The following is a 15,739-nucleotide window of genomic DNA, read 5'->3' as shown; positions in this document are numbered from 1 at the left end:
GTTCCCTTCCCTTACTTGAATCTGCACCTAAACCCCACGAGCACAGCTCTATGTCCCCAAATCAAAATGGAGATTGAAATGAAATTGGGATTGATACAGGTTTTTTCTAAGAATCTTTAATATTTTCATTATATTCATATGAGCATGTTAAGATGTTCCCCCTTATAGAATGGGAGTGTTACAGCTCCAGACCCTCTTGCATGATGGTTCAAGGTGCAGAAATCCAAATGAGTACAAGCTTGGTGGTGTAGCCCAACCCAAAGATCTCTTCAAGCAATCTGTAACAGGCACCTCAGCTGCACTGCCCTGGAAGTGCCAAAATTCTGGATTTTGAACAAAGACAAAAATGCAGCAACAGGGAAGGAGCAGAAGTACAAAAAGCCTGAAGGCAGGTAGAGTCAGATGGAACCTGGGGCTTTGTATAGCCCAGGAACCACTTCAGAGCGCCGTGAGAGCTCTGGGTGCTTGAGAGCACTCTGGTGGTGCATCAGTGTTTGGTGGCTGCTGGAGGGCATCACAGCTGCACCCTGCTTTGGTCCCCATCAGGAACTGGAGGGAATTTGGATTGAATTTCAAGCAGACTCTCTGGTTGAGCTTCCTCCAAAAAAAGCTACCCAGGTTTTAAGCAGGGACAATCAAGTGATTTGCTTCAAAACTGCAGTGCTTTAAAACAAACCACTCATTGTGATAAAGTCTGGCTTGACCTATCTACACTGAGGTGGTCCTATTTTCCATCCTGCCCTCAGCTCCATGCCCCTGCTCCTCTGCAGGTGTTAGGGAGCAGCTGCTCCCTAAGGAACAGGGAGCCTGCAGCAGGGCATGGAAATGTGGGCATCAGGACAGTGACCTCACCGATGTCCAAACAAGGCAAACCCAAAGGTGGTAATCAGCTCCAAGAGCCCAGAAAGGAAATTTAGAGAGCAATGAGGTTTCTTCTCAGTGAGCACCTGCTGAGTGTGCATGAGCTCTAGTGCTGGCCAGGGGGAGGGAGTGGGTGCAGCCAAGGGGAGGGGGAAAGTGTGGAACTGCTCAGACCAGACTCCCACCACCCTGAGATGTCAGAGAGCTGCACTGGAAGAAGTCATGTAACAGTTACAGATGAAAAAGGACCCATCAAAAACTGTGCATGCTTTGATGGAAAAATGTGACCTCATCTTTCAAGAGCATTATCCTCAAAGTTTTTGCCTACCAGCTTGCATGAGGAAAAGTAAATCTCTCCAGATTAAAGGCCAGAGGTAAGCCTGTGTGCCATCTCATCTAGTCTTCAGTCTCATTCTGAAATCTTTAAACAGTGTAAAAACCATAAGCACTGTTTGACATCTGATGCCTGAGTGACTTCAGCTCATATTAGTGGAACAGTCAGTACTCGTTTGGCCGGGAATGTGATGGTGTGGAGCTCATACAATGTAGCACTGGACTTTGCACACGTGTTTGTGCCATAGAAGAGCATTTTCCAGACCCACCTCTCAAGAAATTTCCACATGAAGTCTGTGAAAGAAACATCCATTTTGCAGCCCTCTCCCATCAGCAGCAGTTCTTTGCTGAGAAGAGCTGTCACTTGTTTGGGTCTGCATAAGAGCCTAAAGCAGAAGCTCATAAATCATCTTTTCTACTGTGCCACCCAAAATGTTTTACCTCCATGACCTCCAGTTGCTGATCTACAACCCCGTCCCACCAGCAGTGGTCATGGACCTGCGAATAAAAACACTCTGGGGAGAAAAGAGTCATTGTGTGAAACAGGGATAGGAACCAGGCTTGTGGAGGAAAGCTCAGCTCCCGAGCCTTGGGGTAGAAGAAGAGGTCATATGGACTCTTGCATGGCATGAAGTTTTCTGAGCCTGCAAAGCCCAGTCAAGCTGCACATGGTGTTGGGAGGGACAGGTCTGTATGATTATTCATTTCTTCAAATGTTCCAGGAACATGTGGCATGAAGTGCTAAAGCCCTCTCTACATCTCCAGCAAGATTCAGGCAAGAAAAGGCTGAATTTTGCGTCTAGCTGTGTCCACTGATATTTTCAAGGGAGATAATTACAAGCAGATGCAACTGAGGATCAACTTGTTATATGAGAAAAATGGGAATATGCACAAGGTCTCTTGCACGTTGGGGTGAGATTTATTTTATGAACTTTCTGTTTGCTAAAAGCCTTCTCATTCCAGTTGTTCTTTATTACTGAAGTGCACTGAATGCAGGGGTTTGCTGGAACAACAGAAAATGCAGGTAGGGATGAAGGTCACATCCCTGAGTCATGCAGATGTTAAGGCTTTTTCATGGAATTTCTGTCCCTCCTGGTGAGGGCAGAATTTGACACGTTGCCCTCGAGTTCTCCTGCTGCAAAGGCTGAGATGGAAACAGAAAATAATAACCTGTTGCTTCCTCTCAGTGTCTGTGGTGCCAGCAGCACTGATGCACAAGGAAAGCATTTTCATTAGCTGTTAAAACAGCAGAAGCTTGTTTTCCTTTGGCTGCAACGTCCTCCTGACTCCCACGCAGGAAGTGTTCATGCAATATTCCACACTGGCAGAATATGTCCAATTCCTAGAAGTCTAAATACAAGAAACTGTAGCCCATTTTAGAAACTGGGCTGATCTTGGATTATTGAAGTGAGAGGTAGTTTGCTTTCGTGTGTCACCCTGGGCCACGATTCCTCAATCCCTCCCTTTGGCCCTAAACTTGATGATCTTGGGTTAAACACGTGCTTCCAGTGTGTGCCTCACCTGTGACACGAGGAGAATGGCCAAGGGGTGACTGACCAGGGGTTATTGTTATTTCATGGACAATCTCCCATACACAATAGAGGAGCCTCTGAAGAGGGAAATTCATTATTCCTGGTTTCTAAGTGCACCCAGGTAAATTTTACTATAAGAAAAATAGCCAATAATCCACTATTTCTGTTCTGTTCCACAAAGGCAAATGAGCATAGTGGTTTATAACACTGACCACATCACTGAGATGGAGAGGGCATATTGCATATTCACAAGAACTTAAGATTGTTTTATTTACACTTTCATTGCTAGGGGCTGTGAAATTGAACATAATTCTATTTACCAGATATTCTTCCTGGTGCAATAAGTTAGAGGATTTCTCAATTAATACGTGGAGCTTATGTATAAAAGAGAAGAGGTTAAGCAATGCTGCAGTGCCCAATGGACCATCTGGTGAACATTAGGTTTGTCAATAAATCAAAAAAGCACCAGTTCATCAACAAAATTCCATTTCAAACCACTGACAGGGAGAATAAAAAGGATGGGAAAAAAACCCTCACAAAATCGGTATTTTGATATTTTATAAAAACAGGAGCATTAAATAACTTTAATCTAATTTCAATTGTTTTATTGGTTCTCTTCTGATGACCACATGGCTTCACATACTGGATGTTTAGCCCTTTGTCTTGCATACAAAGGCATTATGAAATAACTTGGTGCAGCACCACAGGAGCAGCTCATCTCTCTGCTCTTAGTCTTTCTCCTCACCGTGGGTGATAACATAACAGAGGTTCTTATAGTCAAGGTTACCAGAGACATCTGGAGGGAAAGCAGCAAACATCTGGTTGATCTGCCAAGCAAACAGGAGATAAGTGTTACAAAGTTAGGACTGTGGGACAGCAACATGTGCAGATTTTTGTTTTCAACCCAGGTCAGCTCCCTGCTGCCCTGATCCATTAACCACTGTGGAAAATTTTTCCTTAACTTCAGTAAAATTGAAATAGGAATTAGAACACAACTAGTTAATAAAGTCCTGCTCGAATTCCAACAAGATCCCTGTTGAAAAGAGCTCTCCCAGAAATCCAGGTAAGCCCTGGTCCAAACCAGTCCAGTTTGCTGTTCTGACTGGAACAGGCTGTCCAGTCTGTTCTTGCCACAAACCAACTCCACTCAATCTCCTCTTCTGAAAATAAAGTCCTTCTGAACTCCCCCCAGCCAGTAGAATCCATGTTCAGTCTCACACAAACCACAAAGTCAGTACCTCATTTCAGAAGTCATTTCAGATTTCAAACAAAATAACTCACAGAAATGGAAACCAGATCTCAGTCCCCACCCAAACTCGCTGGAGCTGCAGTAAATCCCTTGCCCAGCTCACCATAGGAAAGAACAGCAAGAGATAGGCCACACTTAACTTGGATGGGAGTCCAAGGAATCTCTTTGACTTTGATTTAGCTATGGAGCTCTTCAGAAGAGAGGCTTTGAATTGTTACTAATTGCTAGAGCTGGCATCAACCTTCTCTCAGTCTGGATTTCAGCTGAATTCATGCATTTAAAGAGGGGCAAAGACTTAGTGCTGAACAGGAGCTGGAGAGAGATTTCTGGTTTGAATAAAGCAGTTCCTTACCTCTTCTTGACTGAACCGGTCTGCCTGTGTCATCAGCATTTCTTTGATGCTGTTCAAATAAAATGAAATAACCTGATTAAAGGGTGATAATGGCACATGACAATTCAGATGGCAAGATCCTTCCTGAAGTTGCATGAAAGGAAATCTGTGTGACCGCATAAATTAGAGCTGTTAATCCTTACATGATATTGTAAGAGATTTTCTGTGGGCACCCATCAGTGTCAATGCCTCGCTCTGCCAACTTATTTCGCTTTTGTGACATTTTATGGAGGTTTAAAATTGTTTAAGGTTATTACTCTAATTGAAATACAGCAATTTTGTATGCTTATCTTAACCTAAAGTGGTAGGTTTCCTCACTTGCTGTTTAAAGTTCGGATCACTTAACAAAACCAAAAGAGAGAATATTTTCTGTAAAATCCGAGGATGAAAGGAACAGAGCATGAAATGAGAAAGAGGACTTGAAAGAGAACTCCAGCAGCTATTCCAAATCATCATCCGCGAATCCCTTTATTTGCATGCAGTCATTCCCAGAGGAGGCTGTGGAACTGCATGAGACCTGTTGTATTCCACGGTGCAGCGTCTCGAGCTGGAGTTACAGCACTGGAACAAGGAGCTTATCCCACACACAATCTGCATCCCATGCAATTACATCAAAGAGAATAGTTTTGGGGCTGACTCTCAGCTGATTTACCCTCTGTTTTAAACCCATTGTGGGAAGGCAGTTGAGCATCTAATTTTTTTACCTAAGTTTATAGGTGAACAGAAAAGCCAGGCAGATGATTTCTGTTTCTAGTCTAACCCCCTTAGATAAAATGTCTTCATATCCTACCCAGTTACTCGTGTGCTGAGGGCAGCACATGCACCATGTGCTGCAGCATCCACCACTATGAACTTGGTTACATCACACAAAACATCTCTTTCACTTGCACCAAGAATTTCCCCTTCCTGTAAAAGAATTCCATTTTTAATCTCACAGTTTGCATTCACGCTGCAGAGGCAGAGTTGTCTCCTTTTGTTACTACCAAAGGTATTTATACATCATCAGAAGTTTTTCTGGATCAGTAAAGCAAACTCAAAAGCTGTGATAACAGCTGAGCAGTCTGTTGTACAAAAACAAAAGCTGAAGCAAATATAGAAATCTGGTTTGGTTTGTAGATTTGAAAAAAAAAAGGCTTCTTTTTTGAAGATTTTGTTGTGGGAGAGTGAGAGCAATAGCTCTTCTGAAAGCAGCCCTTTCTGCTTTTTAAAGGGAGTATTTATTCCTCCTTCTTAAAGGGAATATTTAAAACCAACTATTTGTAATAGAAATCATGCCTGACCAGGAACACTTCCAGATGAGCAAAATTCACCTACTGTGGATGCAGATGTTCAGGTAACACAGTAAATCTCCCCTTTCTGCTCCCATGCACTGTGCATCTCATGTGGGAAAAGTCACCCAGATAAAAGTGTGGTTTGGATGGCAAAGCTACAGCAGCACTTCCTCAGAGCTCTGACTCATATTTTTTTCCTTCTTGTTGATAGGAAGTGCTCATTTGGAAGCTCAGAAAGGGAAAGCTGAAAAAAGAAGTTTCTGGGTAATGAATAAGGATTTTACCTACAAGGACTAGTGTGAAAATATCTGTGCAAGTTTTGGGAAATACTCTGAAGTCACAGACAGAGCTTAAGCTTTTGTTTATATTTTTCCTGCATTACTTCACCAAAGTTTCTTCATTTCTTTGTCTCAAATTGCTGTTTGTGTTTTATTCCCTCGGCTGTTCGGGGTGTGACTGCGTTTTTGAAGTCAAATTCTCAGCTGATCAGTGGGTGCAAGAGTAGAGACCTCACTCTCCTCAGCACAAATTGATTATTGGATACCTGTGCAGGGGGGCAAACAGCATTAGCAAATGTAAATGGGAAGTGTGATCCGGGAAGGAGCTTGGGGAATAGAAGGAAGCACTCAGAGCAGTTTTGTCAGAAGTCACAAATAAGCTTCATCACAAACAGGACTGAATTAAAAAGAGATCTGGGCACTGTATGTCTTCCATTCACATGCTTAAAGTATTTAGGGGAAAAGATCAAATATCTAATTATAATCTTCTGATGCACAGCCCAGTAGGCTCTGGCACACTCATCAGGAGGAAGGACTGAGTAAAGGGTCTATGCACATTTTCCATTATTTATTTTATAGGGAAACAAACACTCACAATTTCCAAAGCCAGAAATGATGGACTTTTTTCTTTGCGTATCTTGCTTTCTTTATAAAGGCTATTTGCTTCTCAAAAATACCCCAAAATCAAACCAAACCCAAAGTCTTCTGGGCAAAAAAGAATATCCATGTGCTTTGGGGCAGGAGTCTAAATGCTATCTCTTGTCCTGGCTTACATCAGCTCCTTCCACAGTTACAAATACCTTGTTGCATTCTGATATTTTCAGAACCTTTTTTAAAATTATCTGTAAAATCTCCAGGACATTTTGGTTTTCCCCTGGATTTGCCCTTTCTACGGGGGTGTCTTGGAGAAAAACAGGTGAGTTGAAAGGAGCAGAGCTCCACAGCTATGATGAGAGGCGTCACTGGCTCAGCCACAGGGACCTCCAAAGGTCCTCTTTCATCTCCCTGGGTCCATTTTCACCTGGTCCAAGTGGGAACAGTTTTGTTGGCATCTGCACTGGGCAGAGTTGGTGTTGGCCTGACTCACTTTGTCCCATGGATGGCATTTGGGACTGAATCATCCAACCTTTCCAAGGACTGTGCCAGTTCACACCAGCTGAGAATGTGACCGAAAGCATTTTCTCTTTTTGACATCATGCTCTAGGAAGGGTTTCATGTGGGGGATAATGATGCAGACAAACAAAGTCCGTCAGTGAATTTGGAAGTAAGTTATAAACTCCTGGAGCTTCTGGAAAGGTTAGAAGGCTCCATCCCAGCTACCATCAGATGGACCAAGTGAGTCATTTCCAGACTAGAGGTGAAAACACGCAGAGGAAGAGACATAAAAATCCCCAGAAGGATGTTAACTCCATGAACATAAAAAGAAGTTCTGATTAAAAGGTCAACATGGCTGGTTTTGGAGAGAAACATTCCAGTATTTTTTAATATGGAGAAATATTATTTATTAACATTAACAGTCATATTGAAACGGCTGCATGAGCCAACAGAAAAATTATTTCAAAACCTTCAAATGTCTAAATTTTGGAAGCATATGAATAGAAGTTAAACCTCAAAGACATTCACAGAATTGATTTAATGGTTTGTTCTGTAATGATCAACATTACCCTCGGGTCTAATAAGTAAACATTATGCTCTGTTGTGGTGATGAACTAAAACAATTGTCTAATGTTAGCAGTGCAGTGGGGGTGGGGACAAGGTTGACCTTTTCCATCAAGGAAAAATAAAAGTATTTCTCTCTCATCTTCATTTCGGAGTGGGATGCTGCATTCCTGATTTGCCCCAAACTCCAACTGGCTTCCAGCATCCAAGGAATGTAATGCTGGACAGAGCAAGCTGCAGATTTTGTATGCAGGATATTGTTACAGATAGTGGTGGGAAATATAACATTTCATGGGGTTTGTAGTATCAGAAGTTCGTATTTCACGGCTGTGATTTCACTACCCTGTGATCTGCCCTAGCTGGCAACAGGCTACATTTATTCTGGTTGTTTGATATGATATGATCCTCTGACTGTTCTTCCCAAGCTGCTTGGATAACATTAACCCCAAAACCATCAGGACAACTGTTAGCCCTCTGTTCCTTCTGATTGTTTGCTACATCCACTTGTGTTTTAATTAATTTGGAAGTTCTTAGTGAAAAGACTGTCTCCTTGCTTTTATTTTGCACGTTGCACACCACAGCACAGCTCTCACACCCACTGGGGGACTGTCACAGAGCAGCACATTGGGAAAGGAAAGAAATACTGTATGGGAATATTATATTTTCAACTGACTTCCAGGAGACATCAATAATTGCAGATAATATCGTGGAAACCTCCATGGGATTCTACTCAGAGGTTATCACAACATTTGCAGAATTAATTGAGGCAAATACAGTTTTGTAAGTTGTGGTTCCCTGATAAATTTCCTATACATATCATGCTTTATAAAATCTACCTGAAATGGCTGCTGCAAAAAAGTATAGACCTCAAATTCACACGAAACTTAAGCATATGCATAAATTTAGGTACATAAAGCATTTCTCTAGAACCACAAGTCAGACCTCCCCATGCACTGCCCTGATTTGATATCATTTATCTCACTTACCTGAAGTCCTGTTCTGGCAGTGCGATGAGGGTTTACATTTGTGCAATTAGCACTTAAAGTCCTTTTACATTGCTTTGCTGGGGCAACAGGTTATGAATACAAATTAGGCCCTGCCTCCTTATTTTAAAAATAGCCATATTGACAATAATTGCCAGATTATTAATAGTATTATTAGGTTTGGCTCCCACCATACTAGTGGAATTTTACAGCAAGTTATCGTCTGGAGGCAGAAGGCTCAAATGATAAACACATAAAAAGGAAAATGTCCTGCACTAAAACCATGTCACAGAGTTAATTAAATTGATCACTTTTTTAAGGGGGGAGTAGCTTCCCATTTGAGTCAAGCACTCTGAGAGTTAGGCACCAGACATTGGTTTTAATTTGACATATGGAGTTAATCTACAAAGAGTCATGTGTTGATTTATACCCAGACCTTCAAAAAAAGGCTATCTAATGGCCTACATGTGATTATATTTCCGTTGACTCTTGCAATGTCTGAAGACAATAACATCTCTTTTTGGTATACAAATACATTCATACAATAGTCCAGTCTTTTAACTCCGGCTTACAAAGCTAAATGTTCCTTTGCCTGACAGTTCCTCTGTCTCTTAAAACACCATGAAAAATACAGCTTTTAAGCAGTTCTTTAAACTGGTGCAATTATTAGGATTGTTGTTATTCTTTTAAAGGATCTGAAATAAACTTACTAGTCTGCCTTTATGCGGCCTTTTCCTTCTGGGTCGAAAATCTTAAAAGCATTCAGAATGGTTTCTTCTGGGTCCGTGCCTGAAATTAATGAAACATAATTTAGGAGCCTGGATGTATTTCTCTAGCTGCTGAACACTTGCTAAGTAATTGCATTCACTTGAAAACAGTGCAAAATGGAGAATTCTGCAGTTGTGGGTTCGAAGACAAAGGTTCCTTAAGTCGGCAGCATTTGTCATGTCAGATAAACAATAGAGGTGAATAGTTCAATGCTCAGAAGCTTAAAAATAATAACTCATATCTATTCTGTGTCTGCAGGAGAGAAAACTTCCAGGAACTGGTCTCCAATATCAGTACCCAGAGGATTAGTGGCTTTCAGAAATGAAAATATAACAAACTGTTTCCCTCACTGGCTTCCTTTAATCTTGTACAGCACGTTCCTTGTAAAAACACTTTTTGATGTTACTTGTTCTTCACTATATAGAGAAGAGGTTATTTCCCTCACTAAAGGAAATGGAGCTCATCATAAAATCCAAATGCCAATGGAATTCAATGGAAACAGGATGATCAATGTAAAATGGTGATCTGCACTTATTTCCCCTTAAACATCTCCTCGTTAAGTGTGACTTATAGAAACAGGGTGGTTTGAAGCACCAGACTATGGCTCCGAGGTTTTGCTTCTCCTCTTAGTTGGGCCACAGATTTTTGGTGTGACCTGAATATCCCTGTCCCTCTGTTCCCAGCAGTAAAATGATAGTAATGGTCTTGCTTTTCTTCCATCTATTTGGACTGGAAAAAATTTGTGTCAGGGACTCGCTTTCACAGTGCCTTAATCTTGGCTGGGGCTTCTGACTGTGCTGTAATACTGCAGATTCTCAGTACACTCACAGTCTCAACCCGCTCCAAAGAATACACTGTATACTCTGTTTCTGACTATTCCACAATATTTCAAAATATTATGGTAGTATATACAACACAAATCTTTGCAGCTGTAGGAAACCAAAGTTACAAGCAGGTAAACTGACCTCGTGGACAAATGAAGCTACTTGGGAAACTGAAATACCGAAAGAGTGATTAAAAAAGGATACAGCACAAAGAATTGCAGGCTCAAAGTTTGTTTCAAAGTTTGGCAGAGATAGAACCCAGCCAAGGTTCTCTGCTCTAGTGGCTGCAAACACTCCTGATGCCTTCCTAGCTGTCTTTGTTCAGATTTCCCCAGGATCAGTGCTATCCTGGTGGATGGAACAGTAACAAACCTCGGGCTCTCCGGCCTCCTCCTTGTCACGCACTGGCCATGTGTATTTTTTTGGCCAAGCTGTAGGCAGTGCATTCAAACTGCAATGAATCTGTGATCGATACAAAGAGCATTGGTGTTTAATGAGTGTTTTGATTGTCCCATGAAGAGAAACGTCCCCTAGCTCTGAGGAGAGCTCTGCATTTTAAGTGCTCACCACTGTGGGGGGGATTTTTTTTCCTCACTGTGTTTTACATTTTCTCCTCTGTCATATCCTTGGACTTTGGCTTTGAAGAGAAGCAATGCAGCAGGCATTCTTTATTGATTAGCTGGTAAATAAAGTGGTTTCTTTGATGTGCGGCATCTCTGTTTTCTGTACAAATTGTATTATTCTGACTCCCTGTAGAAACAGCTCCATGTGGTTGGCATTAACATAAACCGAGTTTTGTTAGCTGTTCATCTGGCATCATAATCTCAACATACAAAGCTAAAGCTCATCCTGAAAATCCCAGCTTCCCCTTTATGACAGAAATCAATTATAGCACAACAAATTTTACTTAGAAAGCACCTTTCACCAAATTCTCTGAGTGGTACTTAGCTAATAAAGAGTGTTGCAAAATTGCCATATCCACTTCCTCTAGCCCTTTCTCCCTTTCTAATTGCACTACAAAGGCTCTTCATCCCAATTAGTTTTGATTGGGAATGTGCAGTCTTTTGGCTGTGCTTCCTTTGCATGACAAACCCAACCAGAAGGGCATGACAAGCACAGCTGTGATTTTCCCTTCACCAAATGGAAATTAAAAAACCCCTCCTCCTCTGCAAGTAGCCAACAGGAAACCTGCAGACAAGAGGGTTATGCTTTGCCATTCACCTTCCTGTGCTGGCTCTGCTTTTAGGCCACACAATTGGCAGGGCCAGAGGCTTTGCCAGCTTCAGCAACTGTAAGGGACAAGAGGGAAAGAAAGAAGAGCTCATTTCCATGCTCTCTGTGAGCATCCCAAATGGAATGGGCAGCAGGGCACCCTACAACAAATAGTCACATATCCCAGAAGGAAAACTGTGGAGGAGGGCACTGCCTTCTCTGCCAGCTGACATCTGGAATGTAAAGGTGTAGGTACCATATTTATCTAGACAGAGTGATGCCTGGGTAATAAAATCCCTTCCTCTGTGTCCATCTACAGCCTCCTCCATCCCCTCTCCTGCTTCTCTTTAGCAAGAGTGTATTTCTTCAAGGACTAACTACATGAATTCTTTCTTTCAGGCCTCTCTATTTTCTACTCCAAGCACAGAAAGCCCTTCACTGGAATTATGTTCAGCAATGGAAAGCCAGAATCCGGCAACAATACAACAAATGCTTTTAAGAAGACAGTATAGGATTTTTCCATTTTTCTGTTCATTAGTTATTTTAACAAACTTCTGGAATGTGTTTGGCTAAGACCAACCTTGCTTTGAAGGTCAAGGCTTTCGCCTTTCTCTAATGCATGTTGGAAGATGATGGTTTCTCTTGGCTTCACCCCCTCCTTGCAGTTTCTAGCCATGAGCAGGAGAGAGCTGACTAAATTACCAGCTCACACAACAAATTTAGTACCCATATTTTCTGAACTACCCCCAGTGATCCCTATATATTCTGCAGCAATGGGTAAAATCCCTCTCCCTTACCACTGCAAATCCACTGAGATTTAATTATTTCATTAAGTGAAGTCTTCACCTAATGGCAAAATCACTATTGACTTAAGTGACACCAAGGCTGGGCCACTGGGTTACAACTAATACAGAAAATAGGGAAGCCCACGTTCTTCTTCATGCCCTGGAACTGCAAGGAGGATGCAGAGATCATGTTTGCTTAATGAGCCAAAGGACTGTAAAAAGGGGCTTTTCTCTGGAAATACAGAAAATGCTTTGAAACCAGCTAACACTGTGAGGAACTGACTTCAGCCTGGGAAGCTGCTGATGGTGAGGAACTCCCCTCCCCGTGCTCCAGGCTGCTGGGGGTTCATTGCTTTCTGGACCTCAGCTTAGCACTTTCATGTGAGCTTGTGTAAGCTGAATCACACCTTTGAACTGTCCTCTGGACCGTCCCTTAGCCTTTCATACTTGAGCTCTGCCTGCAAAGGTGGAGATCACTCCCTGCCTTTGAGCACTGCTCTGCGGGTACATGATTATAATTTGCAAGGTGCTGAGATATTTCAGTGCCGAGGAGCTTTGACAGATACCTCTCCAATCCCCCAGAGGTGCTTACCTTTCAGCTTTTCCCCAAACATAGTAAGGAAGACAGTGAAGTTAATAGGACCTGGCGCCTCCTTCACCATGTCTTCAAGCTCTTCATTCTTGACATTCAGACGACCTGCAGCAGAGATCATTTTTCATAATAAATCACAAATTGTGTTTCAAAAAACGATTCCCATTCATCTCCTCCCACTGGGGAGCTCAGGGCTCTGTGCAACTTTGCTAATAACATGGCAGAACACAACTCCCAAACACCCCAGTGGAAAAGGAATCGGCAGAGCTGACTTTGAGATCAAAGGGTGACTGAAGCAGTAGGGAGGATAAATAACACAGACATGGCCAGCAGTGGACGAGGGAAGGGGCGCTTCCAAATAAACTCCTGTTTTGTTCTGGTTTGTTTTGCTTTACCTCAGGTGAAATATGGGCCCCACTGATGTTAATATAGCAGAGATCAAAGTGATGAAGTGAATCCAAGGTCTCAGTCTTTGCCCTCCTGTGCATTGAGACACCTCACTGAGTAGAAGGCAGATGGATGAGTTGAGTAGTCCTATTCTCTCTCCATCCTTGTGCAGTCCACTGATGAGAATTTAGACCCTGGCAACCCGTCTCAAATTGAGAGATAATTTGCTGTGACTGTGCTTTATAGTTGTTGAAGGGCTTCACTGAACAGGAAAGACACCAGAACTTGGCCTTAAGAAATAAATATTTCAGGGTAACAGTAGCTACAGGCCAAAGTTTGCAAACCTCATTGTCACAATAAAGAGTTCAAGAGGTTCTGCTCCTTGCAGTGACTCTGCTGGCGTCTGATTCCACCCTGGGGAGCACTAAAGATTCTTATCAAACTCGTTTTAATAAGATCCAGATGGCAAAATCCCAAATGCCTACATCACTGTTCAAGCCTCAGATGTTGCAACCAGGATACAACTCCAGGTTTGGGATCACGAGCATTTTAATTTTTCCTTTCTTTGGGAAGATTTGCTCTAATCTGCTTGATATTATCAGGACTGTGATGGGCATGGAATGGACAATACCCAATCCCATGACGTGCACATTTCATCCCGCATGAAGCACAGAACCTCACATGAAGTCCTCCTGCTTTTGTGTGGGCAGAGGGGCAGCCAGTCCGTGGCAGCAGAGCTAATCAGTGGATATTCCATGGCTCCCAGATGAAAAAGTGCAGCCTGGGAAGCCTGGATTCAGAGGCAAATCAGAAATGCCTGGCATGGACCCCTGCTTGGGTGGGCTTGTTCTGAAATAGTTGCAGGGGAGGGATCAGACCTCTTCCCAAGGAGACTGCTCAGGAGACTTTCCAGCTGGAGCTCTGCAGTGAGACAGCAACTGCCATCAGGAGGAAGGTCAAACTGAACAGGTTCCCATTTGCCTCCTGTGTATCTCCATCACTTATCCCACCGTAATTCTAATACAGACCTTTCCTAGGTGTTTGAAACTGCATTTTTTTTCAAGTATTGAACAATTAGTTTTAATTATTACAGTTTACCTAGAGCAGCAAACGTGTCTCTCAAGTCTGCTTTGTCAATAAAGCCATCCCTGTTCTGATCCATGATGGTAAAAGCCTGGGGGAAGAAAAAGGAACATGAATTGCCACCACCATTGCACAGGACAATGCTGCAATCACACACACCAGGCCAAGGGGGTATGATAGTCATCCAGTGAAAAGGGATTTTTAACTTCCTTTGATTCCTCCACATCACACCACCTCATTGCACTCTCCTCACTTTCAACACGTTACTGTATGTTGGCAAGGGGCTTTAATTAAACCCACCCAAACTTCTTCTCACTAAATTACTGCTCAGTGCAGCGAGCAGCTGGGCTGTAGCCAACGCTGGCAGCTCCAGCCATTCAGGCCTTAACCCATAAAAGTTTGAATTAGGGAGACTTTAGTCAGGGAGGATTTAGGCAGTGCTCGCTCTGTGTGTTTGTACCTTCCCCATGCCTCGTTCTTTGTGCAGTTATGTTCTGTAAAACATTTAATTTCTGTAGATATCTCTCTGCTATCAACCTGAAGTCAATTCCTTCTGGGACTTAAAATGGCCCATCATACAGAGAGAGCTGAATTTTCAGAAGTACAGAGAAATGCAGGTTCCATAGGATAATTTATTCAAAGATTTTTTCCCTTTTCCAATTAACTATATCCTTGAGACAGTACTCTGACTGACCCTGATGTGCTGTCCTTAAATACTCTTGTCAGGCAAAGTTTAACTTTTGATAGAAAAAGCCAGTTAATTTATTTTTATTTTCAGCCAACACAGACTTGATGTTCTCTGACCATTATTTACCAAGCCAGCTAACTGCCCATCTATCTGTTTACCTATTTGTGTGTCCCTCTATTTGCTGCCATCACACTTTTAATGTTTCATTGATTTGGAAAGATTTTAATGACCTGAAATTCCCCTGGTCATACCAGGCATGTCTCTGAAGCTGGTTATCTGTCTGACAGGCACATCAATATCAGAGTGTATCTTTGCAATGACCAGGAATTATTCCTACTTCTGTATTATGATGAAAGATTGTGCTCTCCTGAGAATATAGCAACAGTAACTTGCAGGGTTTTAAAGTCTGTTGCTCTACAGGGTGCATTTCTCTCCTTGGTTGTATTATATCAACAGATCTTTATGTAGTTTCACCTCCAGTTTCTTACAAAGCCCCACTGCTCACGTTCCCCTTTGCCCATGTGACTCCTTGCCACATCCATGTCCATAATCCTTCACTTACCTGCCAAACCATCCCCTTATAAAAAATTAACCCCAACACTTTAGGGATGCTTTCCTTTCTCTGGGGAAGGCTTGCTTTGAATGGTGATCCCCCACAGTTGGGAAGCAAAACAGGAGAAAATTTGAAGAGCAAAGCAAAACCCAGCAAGCTCACAGAAGACAGGAAGAGCATTAGATATTGTAATGGGTGAACTTTAAATACCATAACAGCAGTGCTGAAACATTTGCTGGTGAGCTGGTTGAAATCTCTAGACAAAAATGTTCTGATCAAAACCAGCTTTT

At 42.4% G+C, this 15,739-nt stretch overlaps 1 protein-coding gene across 5 annotated transcripts in view; it reads right to left on the bottom strand.

Annotated features, from left to right (window-relative positions):
- Positions 1–3,308: 3,308 nt before the first annotated feature.
- The window catches only part of MYL10 (myosin light chain 10), an 88,866-nt gene continuing 76,435 nt past the window's right edge, over positions 3,309–15,739 (bottom strand). For all 5 annotated transcript variants that reach the window (XM_027690786.1, XM_027690785.1, XM_027690781.1 and 2 more), the window contains 5 exons: positions 14,224–14,299; positions 12,739–12,843; positions 9,268–9,346; positions 4,328–4,376; positions 3,309–3,553 (listed from right to left, as the gene is read on the bottom strand). In XM_027690786.1, the coding sequence (XP_027546587.1) occupies positions 3,455–3,553; positions 4,328–4,376; positions 9,268–9,346; positions 12,739–12,843; positions 14,224–14,299 (408 nt within the window). In that variant the 3' untranslated portion in view covers positions 3,309–3,454. The remainder of the gene's footprint in view (positions 3,554–4,327; positions 4,377–9,267; positions 9,347–12,738; positions 12,844–14,223; positions 14,300–15,739) is intronic.

The sequence above is a fragment of the Neopelma chrysocephalum genome, unplaced genomic scaffold (assembly GCF_003984885.1).
Source record: "Neopelma chrysocephalum unplaced genomic scaffold, ASM398488v2 Primary Assembly neopelma1_82, whole genome shotgun sequence".
Lineage (NCBI taxonomy): Eukaryota > Metazoa > Chordata > Aves > Passeriformes > Pipridae > Neopelma > Neopelma chrysocephalum.
Note: the sequence above shows the minus strand (reverse complement) of the source record. Positions and strands in the feature narration are given on the sequence as shown.